The 16457-nt window shown below is 41.6% G+C and overlaps 1 protein-coding gene across 1 annotated transcript in view; it reads right to left on the bottom strand.

Annotated features, from left to right (window-relative positions):
• LOC127475180 (A-kinase anchor protein 13-like) overlaps nt 1–16457 on the bottom strand; it is a 120385-nt gene that overhangs the window by 17217 nt on the left and 86711 nt on the right. The window contains exons 6-7 of the mRNA XM_051796684.1: nt 13984–14280; nt 5226–5409 (exon numbers count right to left, since the gene is read on the bottom strand). Of these exons, the coding sequence (XP_051652644.1) occupies nt 5226–5409; nt 13984–14280 (481 nt within the window). The remainder of the gene's footprint in view (nt 1–5225; nt 5410–13983; nt 14281–16457) is intronic.

Here is a 16457-nt window from a genome sequence, read left to right on the forward strand (position 1 = left end):
TTTCCTTGGCCCCAGCTCCCAGTCTGCTCTTCTGCTGTGGCCAGAACAAACCCACAGCACCCTCAGCATCTTTCTAACCATGATGTTCAACAAATTAAATGATGATGTTTAACTGAAAATCTCAAAGTTCAGCAATGTATGGCCACAAAGCTAGACCCTGTAGATCACTACTCCTTCCATGCTTTTGTAGCTACACATCATCTTAACACATACACATCAGAGCCCTCTTTCATTGCCCTTTTAATACCTTTGAATCCCCCTTTAAATGTTAATCTTGTGCCAGCACTTAAGAGACAAAGTCAACTGCTCTCCTGCCACATCACAGCAAGCCATATTCTAAATCCAGCACCCCAAACTGCAATCAAAAGGATTTGTTGCTTGGTTTGGGGTGGAAGAACAGATGGAGAAACATCAACATTTAATTCAATAAACCTTTCAGCCCCTGATTCTGCTTAGCCTGAAATAAAATTAAAAATATGCATGGCATCACCTGCCAGTGTGGTGGTAACCTTCTGGCCACCTGCACATCCCCAGCTGTGTCCTGCTCATGCTCCAAATAAATACTGGAAGAACTGAAGTGATCAAGGGGAGACTCAGATCTTTGCACACTTAGTTCTCAGCTTGCAAGGTTCATACAGGAAAGGAGGGTTCAGCCTATACATTCTCAGGGGCACAAGTACCCTGTTCCCATACAGTTGCCACCTCCTGGCACTGAAGTCACAGCAATGTTTTCAGCCCCAGGAAAGCAGTGACTTTGGAAAGCATCTGCACCACAGATAGCTCTTGGTCTATGCAAAGACTGAATTTAATGGAACAACCTAGCACCAAACTTCAGTGAAAAATGTCCATCTTCAACTACCATCCCAATCTGGCAGGGCACTGTAAGAAGTGCTTGGTTTTAAGATCATGCTTAAACTCTGCTGAACATGAACTGGATATTTCTGAAATTAAACACTTGCTTAAAGGACTTGTTAAATTGGGGTGCAAAAAAAAAAAAAAAAAGACATACAAGGCAAATCCTCTTGCAGCTCTGGCTCAGAGAAGCAGAAAAGTGTATTCAGCTATAAAAGTAAAGTCACTGAAAAAGCTTCCTTATTTGAGAGGCACCACAAAGACTACAGCCCAGACTTCACCAATTACTTACGTAAAATCAGAACAATAGCAAGTGATAATCACAGACTGCAAAACATTCACAAAACCCTTCTGCTACCAGTGAGTTATTCCTCATGTGTGCTAATTAAATCAGTTTAGTTTTGGAAATACAAACTTGTACTGACTTAGAGTTCACAGACTGAGCCACCTGGACATTACCAGGAGATTTGAAGGAAGAGCAATCCCAGAGCTCTGCAGAAGTGCTTTAGAGCAATAAGCAGAGAAACCAGCAAAAGTAAAACCAATATTACACTAAAAACTACAAGACTGTTACAAGTCTAAAACTTTTCCTTGCAGCTATTAGAAAAATGGAAGTTTTTTTTTAATGGGCTTTACTTTCTCTCACTTCCCTTTTTCAGGGGACATAAATCACTCTCAGCTGTGAAGGAACTATAACCATTTGGCTTCGCTGGGGAGAAAAAAAAATGTTACTAGGCAGAAATTAAATCAGAAACAAAATCAGTGTTTGTGTGTTTTACAGGGCAGCACTTCCAACTTCTCTGCAATCCCGCACGCTCGCTGTGTCTTGGAGCCATTTTCCTCGCTGCTGTGCAGAGCACGGCAGAACATGGAGCTGGCAGGGGGATTGTGTTACTGCACCGACTGCCTTGGAAAACATCAACTCCTGCACGCTGCAGCTGTCCTGCTGCACAGGCCAAGTTACTCACACAGTACTCACACAGTACTACCCGCCTGCTTAATAACTGTGCTGCCTCTTCAGAGCAGCCAGCATTGCCCAACTCGAACACTGGGCAAGCAACAGGCTTCAGCCAAGGACCCTTCACTTTGGAACTCGCTCCTACCACACTCAGAAATTGCTGAAACCCAGAGAGGGCTATGCAAACTTCCTGGTTTCCAAAATTTTTTTCAGGCAAGGAAAGATAACTTATTGAAATTATAGTTAAAAATTGTCTTTAAATTTGTATTGAAAAAAATAAACAACAACAAACTGTTAAGCAAGCTGCCAGCAAGCAAACAAGAATGCTCCTAGAAAATAACTTACACACATATTTATATATATATAACATATATATATATATACACTATAACTTATAAATCTTTATATATATTTTCCCCTATAAAACTCCTGCCCTCCCACACTATTCTGTTCCATTTGCACCGCAGGACAATATTTGCTGTGCAGTTTTCATTTCAAAGATAAAACAAGCACCCTCAGGAATGATATACAGCCGATGAATGTCTATTGGTGGTGAATATTTATTTACTTGTATGAATATTTATTAATGAATGCTGCTATCGGCACCCTGCTCTCTGTCTCTGGTGACCTACATGATCTCTATCACAGCTCCTCAGTTTGGTCTTGACAGAACCAGCCCATGCACTTTTCCTGTCTGACAATGAAGAACCAGAGCACAAGCTCGAGACTAAAGAAAGGAATACCTGAAGGGTTACAAAATTTAAATTGGAAGCATCTTTCTTTTTTTTTTTTAACATGAAGAACTGCAACAGCTGAAAAGAGAAAGTTCATCTGATAAACAGAAATTCAAAATGTCACCAGTGTAATTAGTTTCTGAGAAAAATATTTACACTGCAGCTGAATCAAGCTACTTGCAGGCAAACCACAGCAAAACTGCAACAAGGGAGAAGGTTTTGTGTCTGCTCTTTAATGATTGTATCCTAATTATGGCAAAATTTCACCCCTTCCCAATGCTGGCTGGGAGAATCATTGTAAAATGCAGGGTCCTGCGAATTAGCAAGAAAGAGAACAATAAATTCCCCCCAAGGATAATGCATCACAAAACATGCTGCATTCATTTATTTGGCAAAGTGCAGTTTAATTACTTGTTAAAATAATGACTCCTTTGTAGGGGCCCTCGCTAACATGCGTTGCTGCTCTGTATTTTGCTGAGTGGGACGAGCTGTGTGCCAAATTTGTGTGCATGGATTATACAGCGTGCACATAAGCAGAGGGCAGAAAGGAGGTTGTACAGTGTCCTTTGTGTTTTGACAGCACATAAATGACACTCACTCTCTTCACGGAATTTGTCTGCTTTTCTGTATTTTGAAACTGTATTTCTTCTCTCAGTAGGGACTTTCAAGCCTCGATCCCATTTTATTGCAGAAAACGCTCAGCACAGTAAAAGTCTCTGCTGAAGAATCAGGATGTGCCCATTCTGCAGCCCAGTGTCACACAGTGCTCCTACTGCTCCAGTCAGCCCCAAGCTCAAACCAGGGTGCTCCACCACCATCTCACCCATTGAGAAAGGGGACTATGATTTTGAGCATCCACAGATTTCTGTTTGTAGGGCCTCACGGAAACAGGAGGGGTTTCACTGTCACAGGACTTGCAGCATCGCTGCCAGATGTTTATACATTATACTTCCACCCAGCAGCCCAAGAGGAAAACAAACTATAATGAACAGTTTAAGGATATACTAAGAAGAAGAGGAGCTGGGATCTTGATGGTAACATTACTGAAGTTGTTTGTGTCTTATTTTCAAAGACATATTGTAAAGGTTATCAGAGAAATCCCATGGATTGCACCAGCAATATCCATTAAAGACAATGGCACAGGGCAATTCCATGGAATCCCAGAACTCTTCTTTTTTTATTCTACTGAGTGAGAACTGCCATGCCAGTACTGGAGCCAGTTGTGAAATACTCCACCATGAATACATGAATATACTCCCCAATATATGAACAGCTGCTGTAATAGTTTTTTTACTTCCCATTTCCACTTAAATTACCAGCTCTGCTCACATTCAGGTTTCAGTATTTGCTTTGAGCTCTATAATCAAGTTTTGGCCAACTTAAGCTTCTTGACAGTATGTAAAGCCTGTAACATGGTTAGTCTCACCTTGGAGAACTTTGTTGCAGTTATAGGATGAATTTGCATGTTCCATTTTTAAAAGATAGCCTGTGAGGGAGTTGCATTTTCACAGTATGACTGTTGAACTCGATGGAGAAAAAAGTAACACTGTCATCATCCATGTATTAATACCAGCAAGGGTGACAGAAAGTTAGAGTATAGGTCCTATTCCATCCTGCACCTTCCCCTTCACCCTCATTTTTCATATAATTGGCTGTATTTAAAAATGAAACTTAAATACACTTACTCCACCAACACAGATCACATTTTCGGCCCTCTAACACTCCATCCAACAAATATGCAAAGGATAATAATTTACAGTTCATAATGGAGAAATGGTGAGTGATAATGTGGACAACACAGCACACTCCTAAACATGACACTGAGTCACTCAACATAAACCCCAAGTATCTCAAAATTCAATTCAGAAAAACAAAGTTAATAACAAAGCTTAAGAGAACCAGGCATCAGAATAACACACATAGAGACCAAATCTTTTCTCCTATACAAATATCCCTCTTGGGACTTATTTAAGTTCTTTGTCCTTATTAGCCTCAGCTATTAAAGCTAGATCTCCAAACATTTGCTATTCAAAACTAACTTGCAATCTTCCAAAGGATTCCTTGTAAAACAGTGCAATAAATGCTCATGCCACTAGTTACTTGCTGTGTACTGTAAGACTGGGTTGCTTCTCAGGACCACTCATAAGAGAACTGTTTTCTGTTAAATATTTGTATTAATTCTTACCTTATTTTTTTTACCTAAACTAGTATATACCTATTTTCTACAAGATACTGCCTTACTTCAATACAATGATCATTATTTCATTTAACTAAAAAACTGTATCTAGAAAGTAAGAACACAAGAGTCAACCACCACAACACCTGCTATACCCCCTCTTTTGGGCAGCTGTGCTTGCTCAAAGAAAAGCTTTTTCATTTGTGTTTGCATAAGGTTTGTCTTAATTAGTCAATATTACAATGACTCACTTTGGGTCTTACGAGACAGCTGGAAGCAGAACACTGTGCAACACAAAAGGAGAACATAATATTATTGCATTTCCCCTAACCCCTCAGGACCTGCCCCCATTGCTGCTAGCAAGAGAGGTAAAAGCAAAATTATATAAAAATTCCCTTTAAGGGTGGAGTATAGCCCTTAGACACTATTCAGGGATAACGTGCAGCAAAAGCCAAGCATGGTAGAGAATGGAAAACCAGCAGAGGAACCAGCAAATCATCCTTACTCTGTCAAAAGCTGGTGCAGCTTCTGGTAGCCCCTCTCCAAGGCCAAGCTGACGGGCGTTGCCCCTTCGTTGTTGTGGATGCTCAGAGCTCCTCTTCCTCCCGGCTGCTGGAGCAGAAACCACGTCAGCCGCAGCAGACCCAGCCTCACCGCAAAATGCATCAGTGTCTCCCGAGGGATGTTCTCTAGGAAGGGGGAAAAAAGAAAAAGGAAAGAAAGAAATGGGAATTTGTAGGCTGTGGGTTAGGGGAATGTTATATCCCCTGCCTCCCAGCCCCACCACACACGGCGGCTGGCACAGAGCTGACAGCCCAAAAGCCAAGGAACCTGCAGCACCTGGAAAAACAACCCTGGCTGCCAACATCCAGGAGACACAGGTATTTTAAAGCAAGGGAAAGGCTACAGTGGGACTGGAAGTGCTCAGGACCTCTCACAGTGAGAGTGACCACAGAAGTCAATGTGAAAAACCCACCACTTCCTAAACAGCCACAGCCAGCACCAAGATGCAGCACTTCCAAACAGGAGCATGGTCAGGTGGGCTTTCCTAGACATCCAAGCCTTCTCACTCACCCAGGACCAGGCTTTAGGGATGGACAAGTTTTGCTGTCTAACAGGACTCTGATTTGCCCCGAGGCATGGGGGGGAAAAAAAAATTCAATTACATTTGAAGCATAAATCCACAGCAGTAATAAAAGAGAACAGTTTAAAAACTCATATAGACAAAAAAAAAAAAAAGCAAGGGTTTTCTTTGCCTCAGACCAACTTTTCTCAGCTTTATACAGTAGCTCTGTCGTTCTGAGTAGAAGCATTTATAAACTCCCAATCTCTGCTGTTGCTTTTTGCGTTTAATAACCGTGACCTTCTAATCTGGTAAAAGTCACTCTTGAGCCTGAGCTTTCATCTCAGAAAAATATCCCCCCAACTCCAAAAGCTGGAGCCCTAGAACGATGCTCTGAAAAGCTTTAACCAGAAATGAGCTCCAGATGCACTGCTGAAATCCAGCATTTGCAGATCAAAGCCTGTTATTTCTGTATGAAGGGTAAAAGCAATTGGGTTAAAAAAACTGAGAGAAATAAAAATTTGTTCTTTTAATTAACAAAGGATTTCATTATTGACTGACAGCAACAACAACAAAAAAGCACCAACTGGGTCTCAGAAAGCCATGCCAATGAGCACACTTGGTATAAACCCTTTAATATCACAGCAATGATTTATTGGGTTATTAATTTGGGTGCCAGCCAAACCTATATATCAAGTTTTAAAATGTATGTACAAAATGGCTTTAGGATTTAATTTTGTATTTTTTCCTTAAGAACTGTGCCCCAAGAGAAATCACTTCTTCAAAGTGCTTTTGTTTTTCCTGCTTACTTACTTTCTTTAGGGACATCATTAAGACCTTCAGTGAAAAACAAAACAAACCAAAAAGGGGCAGTTCTTCCCTGTCTAGCACACAATTTTCCCCAATTTTTTTGGACCAAATCCTGAAGAACTAATCTGTATGCAAGAACCAAAGGCTTTCTGGCACTGTTTCTCTTCCGAATGACTCCAAATTAGGTCTCTGGGCTACAAACCAATCCTTCCCCCCAACCTCCTCTTGATTACCGTAAAGCAAAACTATGCTGCCTTGAATACATGAGAGTGTCTGAATGGGAGTTCCAGCTGATGGGAGAAAAAGAGAATAGCTGAGCTCTCTCAGAGACAAATTCTCAGCCTTTGGGTAAGTAATGAGAAGGATTTTGGTATTAAATGTTACAGAGTGTAATGATTTATAAATAATACAACAAGGAATTCAATTCAATCAATGTTTTCAGCCTTGGATTTAAAGAAAAAAGAAAAATGAGACACCACATAGACAAACATAAGGGAAAGGCTACTGATGAGGCCAACATGGGTAGATACAGGTAGAACTTACCCAAAGTGAAAGTAAATGCCCAAAGTTTCACTTAATGAACTTGCACATGTTCAAAGCTCCCACATTACCTGTACACTAGCAAAGTCAGCACAATTAACATGGTACAATTCTTCCTACAGAGATGTAGGAGGCACAAAAGCACTTCTGTTAGAGCACGACATGCCATTCAAATAAAGCATGTATTGCACTGGTCTGACCACACCCGTTCTAGCACAAGATGTCCTAGATTTGTTGAAAGGAAAAATCATTTTCTTAATACAGTCAGTCTTGCACCAAATCTGAGCAGCTTAGAGCTACAAAGCATAAGCACAGACCCCTGGACAAAAATGCTTCTTCCTCCTGCAGCTGAGAACTTTACCAATAGGTAGAAGCATCTTCTACTCACCAATTCATGGCTCACCACTAAGCACACACATCAACTGAAAATTCTGCAAGATGCAAATACTCATCCTGTCCCTGAGCCAACTGGGTGCCCCTCTCTGTCTCATATGTCCACACATGAAACGCCCCCTCCCAGTCGTCCCAGTCTGTTCATAGGACTGCACCTTTCGTGTTTTCCTTATTCTTTTAAAACAACCTTCTTTATCACCAAATTAGTGGGCACAGTAGTTCCAGGGTTTGGATGGAGATGTCTGCAAATACAACTGCAGTGGATGTGGCCCTGCCCCGATGCCTTGGAGCGAGGACAACGTGCACAGAAGATCTGTACAAGAGGACATGGCGTGTTGCCATCGGAGCATACTAAACATACAAGCTCACTAGCCAGGCCCATTTGGAAGACTCTGCCTAACATATAAACTGGCACGAGGCCACCCTAACAGATGGGCACGGATGATGGCAGCAAAGAGACAAAGTACTGTACATCCAACAACTGCAGGGGCCCCAGGCGATGGCTTTAGAAGGTTCTGGAGTGTGCAAAACTTGTATGGCTGCAGTTAAAAAGGCGTGTGCCATCTGTGGGCTGGATTAACTACTAATATATAATAAAGAATACATCTGTTGGTGTAGGGTGTTGCTCAAAACTAGACAAGAGCTGGTCTGCATCAGGCATGGGTGTTTTGCTGGATGGAGAGGGGAGGAAGACAGACAGATCCCTTCAGACTTCCTACCTTTGAAGGGATGAAGCTTGTAATACAAAATGTTGAAAATTTAGTCAATAATTTTAAATCTTGCCATGGTGCAAAATGCATGTCCCAGGCATGGAAGAATATCAAAAACTTTAAAATGCAATGGCCAGAGCTCCTTCTCCTACCCTGTACCAAGCATGAGCTCCTCATCTTAAAACGGTTGTCGTCTGAATGTAAACAAAAACCTTCTTGTAATTAGAAAACTGTGGAAATACAAGACACATGATACTGAAAAGGCCAAGGTTGTTTTGTTCCTTTCTTGTTTCCTAGTAATAGGCAAGAGTTGAAACATATGATTATTGCCCCATAATGGCAGGGCACTCTAATCCAGCTGGCAAAACACAACATTTTAGATATATTATTTTTGAGTAATTCTTCTCTGCTGTGATACATGAACAGACAGTTTATCTGTGCAACTGAGGACAAAATTTCCATAGAAGACTGTCAAATGTACTTTGTTAATAGTAAAGGATTAAGGTTTAAGGTGCTCCTAGGACAAAACAAGTAAGCATTGAAGATTTAAAAAAAGTTTGGGTATGATACACACAAGAACACTAAGTAAAAACTTTCATTTTAATCCTGATCAAATAACAGAGAAAAACTGCTGTTCCTTCTTTAAAATCAGCTACACAGAGAGTAACCTATACCCAACTGCTCAGTTTATCCAACATGCCCTGAGAACACCACAGAACAGCCAGCCATGGAATGGGTAGCAGTGCTTGCTATTCTTCCTGTGCTGTTGACCTTCACCTGCTTCTCACCCCAAATCACACATAGTTGGCAATTTTGACATGTACCAGCAAATCTGGCCTCAAAATGCTGCTTTTCTGCTGGAAATGTTCTCACTGCTCAGATGAATCCTTGAAGAACAAGGGTGAAAAAACCCCAGAAACAAGCTGTCACCTAACGCTGAGGTCCTACGGGAAGGCTCCAGCACAAAACTGCCCTGAAGAAAGGTCGAGGCAAAGCTGTTGTGTTTGGAGTTATGAGTTCAGTTAATAAAAGACGTGTGGGTAATTCTTTTCCTAATCAGATAAACAAGAAATTTTTCAAAGCACACCAAAAGATCTTCATGTCCCCATTCCAACTAAAATCAAAGGGAACAGAAACATTCTCATGCCAACAATTTCTCAGCCACAGACTAAACGGTACATCTCAGTCCTGAGTAGAATATTTCAGATGCTGTCTGAACAAGAATTACTTTCTGCTTCTTGTTTTCCACTGCAGAGGGCAGTAAATTTAGGTATGGAAAAGACTTTTTACATCTTATCAAGGACTGTAGCTGAACAGACCGCTTTGTGCTGTTGGCACTGAACAGATCGTGGTGACTTATGCCACACAGTCCTTTACCAGAGAATACAGAAAGTGAGCAGCAGATTGGAAAGGATATGAAACCAACCCAACAAAAAGAATACCTATAACCATTACGCTGAAAAGGTTCAGCAAGAAACTATAAAAAGGGTACATAAAATGAACAGATTAAAGCTCTATGTCTAAAAAAACCATCATCAGCTGTGTATCTTTAACATCCTCCCACAAGAAAGGAGCTTAGTTCCTAATAATCAAATTCTGAAAGTTTTTAAAAGTTTTTTTTAGGCTTTTTGCTTTTTTCTTTAAAATAAGACACTATATTTGGTTAGTTCCTATCTTCAAACATTCTCCCTTTCTGGAAAAAAAACACCAAATTAACTATCTCTATTCACAATGACACTCATGTTGTCCTGTACATTGAAATCCATCCTACTGGTTTTGTATGTGGTGTTATTAAATCCATAATCCATTCAGACTATTTCATTTCCTTCTCTACCCACCTCCTACCTGGAGGAGTTCAGGGAGTTTAGTTTCCCAAGTAGTACTTACTGCACAAGGGTGTTTATCCCACAGCATTTCTGGGAAGTTGCACATATTCAACACATCAGTAACTGCAATCTGTTAAGGTTCTATCTAATCAGATGGTCTCCTGGTTATCTGCCCGCAATCCTGGCTCACTATCTCTCAGCAGCCCTTACGCTCCCAGGGGAATTGCTCCATATCATGGTGATCACAGTAACCCTCTGCCAAAGTTAAGCAGCTCCTGAAGCACCACCTCAGACAGCCCACACAACCAAAACTCTAACCATAGGTCTGGGTTTCACCACTCAGTTTTAATAAGCAAATGAAAAGACTGTTTCCTCAAAGGTTTTGTCAGAATACTACTTCAAGATATTTTGAAAGTGATCTGTTTACTAGTGATACAATTAAGCTCTCTAAGCTTTTCATACCTGAGCCTTAGATCCTCCCTAATTTTTTTTCTGCCTTTTTTTTTCCCCACTGCAACATAAACAAGCCATAATCATTACGCATACCTCAAAATATTCAGTTGTGGTTTTTTAGTTAGCTTATTTTCTTTTCAGCAATTTAAAATAGAACATCGCAGTCCTGTATTTACATTGCATAAATCCTCAGAATACATATTAAATTTTGATTTCTAGACATAAAGTGCAACAATCTGTTCCATTTAAATAGCTGCTTTTAAATGCCACTGAGAGCAGTAAATAACCCTACTTTTGACAGCAGTAACAACTATGTTCTTTGGAAAGTTACAGTGCACTTGTAATTATTAAGACAGACATGATTATACGGCACCTGAAAGAAATGCTGTGTTTGGAATACCACAGTAACAAGAGTAATCCTTAGTTATGGATATTCTGAAATTGTGGATGCCATTTGAGTTCATAGAGATACACAGATAACTAAGTGCAAGGGACACTGTATGGCTGGGGGAAGAGCACAGTTCTTGGGGACACAGCTGTTCTCAAACAGCAGCAATGAGGACTGAGCTGTGCAGGGAGGAAGGAGCTCAGGACACTCTTGCCCAAGGGGGTTCAGGCCCACTCTCTACCTGCAATGAAAATCCTGTCCCTACACACGTGTGCACCTGATCGGCCCCTGCAACCCAAGGACACAGTGATGGACCAGCTGAGCAGGACCATGGCACCACACATGGCACTGCTTCCTCTGCCTCCTCCAGCTCCAGCATGTGCCAGGCTTTCTGCAAGAAAGGATGGAGCTCAAGGACCTCTAATGTCAGGAATCTTAGGTTCTCCCATTCCTAGTCTGCCGGCTGTGTCTGTTTACTGACACAGCAGATTAGTTAATCAGCCTCAGGAGACAGAGTTGGGTGACACTTTTAGCAGCTTCTCTGCCCTCTGTGGTGTGTGATGGCAATGAACTCCCTGCCCTCTGCTCAATGACTAGTTAGGGTTGAGTGCAAGTGAAAGCAAGGAGAAGCCTCCACATAAAGCCGTCCCCTCCTCAAAATTCAGCCTGGATTTATGCTCAGTGGTGGATCTTGTACCCAGCTTCTGCTAGCAGAAAGACCATTACTTCCTAACTTTTACAAAAGTTAGACTCCTACTTCAGGCCTTCGAAAAATCGACTTTTAAACATGCTTGACAGCGACAGCCATCTCTGAACAGCAGTTCCCCATCAGGCTGAGGCACTCAGGGAGCTGGCTGAGGCTCCCGGCTCGCTCCCACCTTCCGAGGTTTTGCTGAACAGCAGCGTTTTGTTTCCAGCCCACAACAGCCCATAGAGACATGCCAGCTTAGAGGCAGCACTAAACATCTCTCAAGGAGGGATCTGACATTTTCTTTTGTTCTCATTTCTATAGTATTTTCTCCTTCGAGAAGGTTATTTGAAGTTATCTGGTGCTGACATTTAGGGAAAATGTGAAACATGAATTGGAATAGCTGTTCATAGGTAGTGTTGCAGTGCAGGACAGCGTGTCCCACTGCAGAGGCACTGGCCAGAATATGCCTAATTCTTCAAATGCTCCCACAGTTTCAATCTTTGCAGTGCTTTTCTCTCTCCCACACACAAATTAATACACAAGAGCCAGTATAAGGGTGCTATGTTTTACCACAGATATTTTTCTAATCTAGAGCTCCATCATAAATCAGGGACATCTCTTCTATCTCACTCTAGCAAAACAGTTTCATGACCAAAAGGATGCTTACACATGCAAATCTTTCCTGCTTTCTTGTCACAATCACAAAAATTCCCCCAAATACCCTATGTATAATTATCTCACTGCAAAAAAATAACTAAAAAAAAAAAAGGGAACATATTTTATAGCACGAATATTCTTGGATGAAAGTTGCGTTTAATGCCATTACGTTTATTCACTAATACTACTGTCTACAAAAACCTCACCACAATATGTCAAAACACTCAGAGTTACAGAATTCAGCACTACAGAGCTCCCCCTTCTCACTGAGAATGCCACAGATGCTCCACAGGTCCATTAGCATTCAGAGCCCCACACAACCACAACTTCCAGGCACACAAGCACAGGCTGAACAAAACAATGTAAATCTTATGGCCTGATTTCCCTAAATGCTGATTTTCCAAAGAATAATCAAAATCAAAAAGAGAAACCGGATCTCAGCTTCCTGCAAAATCAGCAACAATTCAGAGCTTCAAAGTTTTCATTAAGATCACTTCGACCATATTTTTATCACTTCGACCACAGATGTCTGCGTTATCACAACTTTTTTAAATGCAGAAAGAAACACCAGTGACTTCCACATAGAGGAAAAAAAATACCAGGTGTTTATCTCCTTGTAAACATATGACAGCTGCTGAATTTCTGTCCAGAAACTATTAAATATGACCAAATCTTTCAAAGTCTGCTAACACGAGAATTGCCTGTCCATGTATTCAGGTTTACAAAAGCAGTCAGCAAGTTGGAGAAAAATAAAAGTAGGAAAATCTCCTGTGGAAAACCCTGTTGCAGTGAGCAGAACTGAGCCTGCTGCACCAGGCAAGCCACGTGCCAGTCCTATTCAAGTGTTTATGCCACTACATCCTATAAAAGATAACAGATGCCTCCTAGTCACATTCCTGAAGTGAAACTATTTGCCAAAATACCCTGAAAATTTACAGCAAGTATTTGTAAACACTGGAACTAGTCCCCCAACCCCCCAGTATGCTTCCTTTTACTCCCCCGTGACAAAATAAGAAGAACTCCAAGAACACAGACATGCCACAGCATCCGGAACACCTTGGCACTTCTGCTTCAGCAGCCACCAGAGACTTTGGGCCAGTCTTGAGGTTTATTTATAACCTCTCAGTAACCCTTGCTGCTGTGGTGAAGGGTCAGACTTTCCCACCTTCCCCTTCCTATATTTGCAAAACTGTCCAGGTTTATTTTGGGGAACTTCTGTGCTAACCCTGCTGATGTACAATCAGGGATGCAATATAAACCCTCAGGGAAAGAGCCACAACTTCTCCAAGAAAAATAACATATATTTTAGACATAAAATCTTCGTACCTGGTCTGTAAAACCAACATATAGCAAAAGCAACAGATTTGTGGCACAAGGATATTTCCAGGAGCATCAAAACTTTTTACACACAGGTTTTTGTCAGGATATAGTGTGATGCTGATACACATACCATTGCCATATACAAACAAAAAAACCTTCTGGGTATGTGTTAAAATATTGCCCATTTACGTCAGCTCGTGCTATTTCATAAGAGAGAACCCAGAGAAAACATCAGTCAGTGCCTTATGTACTTTATATGTTGGTGGAAGGGCAAAGGTTCCTTCTCTAAGCACAGAGGCCACCACACCTTTTGAAAGGCATGTGGGGAGTTCCCAAGGCAGGGTGCCCTTTCTCCCAGGCTTTTTACCTCTCTGCCAACCCACAAGTCTCACTGTGCCCTAGAAATCCTCACCGGTCAGGGACTGGTCTGCTCCCAGCACGTTCCATTCTGCTGGAAGTTTCAGGTGTCGAAACGCCAAAGCCACTTTCTCATCCAGAAAGTCCACGTCTGCAGCAGGGGGTCTGGACCGGTCCAAGAACCGCGTGAAGTTCAGCGCCTGCTGGTTGCCAGCACAGGTGGCCAGAAACTGGGCGGCATCATAGGCTTCATCCTGGACAAACTGGAAACTCTCTTCTGCCACAATCAGAACAGGGTGACCTTCTCTGGAGGCACAAAGTGCCACCTTCACTGTCTCACAACAGTCATGGCCTGTAAAACAAAACCCAGAGAAACTGTAAAAACAGAAAAATGGCATGGGTGGAAGAACCAGAACTGACCAACTCCTTTGACACACATAGTCTACATTAAATCAAGTAAGACCAATGGTCACAATTCTAAAAATAATACTATCTCAGGAATTTATATGCATCATCAGAGATAAGTATTTCCTATAGACTTTATAAGGAAAAGATGTGTAACTCTTCTCTGTCCCAACATAAACCAAGAACTATTAGCCACCATTATCTGACCAGGCTATTTATGATCCGTGACAAGTAAACTCAAGAGTGTTGAGTAATTCCAGTGAAGATTTTGCTAACGTACCAAAAGGCAGATTATATGGTCAAATTTTTGTTTCCCAGCTCCACAGGACTACAGTAACTCATCAGAAACTAGAATCAGAGTGCTGCAAAACTACATACTCCAAATGCTGTCACAACACTTGGTTTGTACTGAAAACATTGGAATTTCACCTAAAACAAAGACCTAAATGGCTACCAGAGCAAAACCTGCCCGGGCATGCCCTGTGCTTGCTCCCTGCTGCACCTGCCCCTTTTGTTTGGGTTCACATGACAAAACTAAAACTAAGCTGCTTCTGCTAAATAAAAACATGGAAATGGCCACTTTCCATATTTACAAAACAAAAAAGTTGGAAGTTCGATAACTTTATTTATTTAGGGCAGGGAAACAGGAGAAGGGAAGTCCTGGCATGGCAGCAATTTCATTGACTCAGAAACTCAAAAAAACCCCCCAAATCCAAAACCCACAACACCTTTTTGCAATTTTAAAAGAAAAAATATACTATGTGTCCAACACAGACAGCACTTGTAGTTGTCAGACATGTCCCTTCAATAATAAGGTTTGTGTTTCAAGTTCACTATGTGGCACAGTTTCTTGTTCCAGCCTCAGACTGACGTCATGGCTGTTTTTGCCAGAACGGCATGGACCCTGCACTAATTACTGGAAAACCTTCTTTTTGCCCATGACCTCAGCATACTACCACATTCATGAAACCCTCCTTAATTAAATACAAAATGACGATTTATTTTTAAAGGCTTGAAAATTCAATTTAAGCCCCTATTTGTGGTCAGTGGGAAAGTTTCCTTCATCTGTCAGGGCCCTTTGCTGCTGATTTCCCTGACAAAAGGGAAAATATGTCCCTAATCTTCATGGTCTTTCAGCCAAACTCGCAAATCTGTTCTGAGGCTTTTGGCATCTGTACAGGTTTTGTGTGCTGAAAGAGGCGATCCTGAAGTTAATTGAAAGGTCAAAACTGCTATTAGGACACTGTGGGGAGTACCAAAATTATCAGAGATGAGGCTGTGTGGCTTCCTAAGGAGAGCAAATGCAGCTGGAAAGGTATCAAAGACGAGTGCAGACGGGGAGGAAAACACACATGGATGTTGCTGCAACAGTTCAGTACCTGAACCAGGAGGCTCTGAAGCTGAAAGGTTAGAAAATTTCTTTCCTCCCAGCACAGGGCATCTATTAGCAAGACAATGATGTGAAAACTGAAGGCATAGGTTTACTAGTATGGATGTTATTAAAGAGAATAAGGGTAGGGAAGACCTACTTCTACTGCTCTTGGAAATATTGCACATGCATCCTATTACATCACTGTTCAACGGGTGGGCAGGGAACTCAGCAGCTCATATGAAACCCCTTCACAAACCCTGCTCGTGCCCACAGTAGAAGCCTCAAACGTTGAAGGGAGAAGTGGTGGGACAGTACAACTTTGGGGGAACTTGCCTTTAATGCCACTTAGAACTGTACATCTCTCCCCCTACACCTCCTTGCTTTGCTGATCTTCCTAAGGACATCCCAGTATGGAGCAGGTAAGACATCAGTTTTATCCACAGCCTCCACAAAGCCATGAGTTGCGCACGCTCTGAGAAGGCCATGCCAGCCTAGGGGAGCTGACTCAAGCACTGTGAGCTGGGCTCTCCCTAAGGCAGAGCAGTGGAAGTTTGCTAGAATGAGGAGTTAAAGAAAAAAAAACAACAAAAACACCATAATAAAAGATTCCTTAATAGCATCAGAACAGCTAACCTTTTGATTTTTTAAACTTTTTAAAAACTATTTTCTGTCTATTCCCATAAGAATCCCATCTGCAAAATAACCTACAATAGAGTTACTCTGCCAGAAAGTCAGTGGACTTTCAGGATTGA

The sequence above is a fragment of the Manacus candei genome, unplaced genomic scaffold (genome assembly GCF_025592945.1).
Source record: "Manacus candei isolate 608988 ecotype Guabito, Panama unplaced genomic scaffold, ASM2559294v1 h1tg000046l, whole genome shotgun sequence".
NCBI classification, from domain to species: Eukaryota; Metazoa; Chordata; class Aves; order Passeriformes; family Pipridae; genus Manacus; species Manacus candei.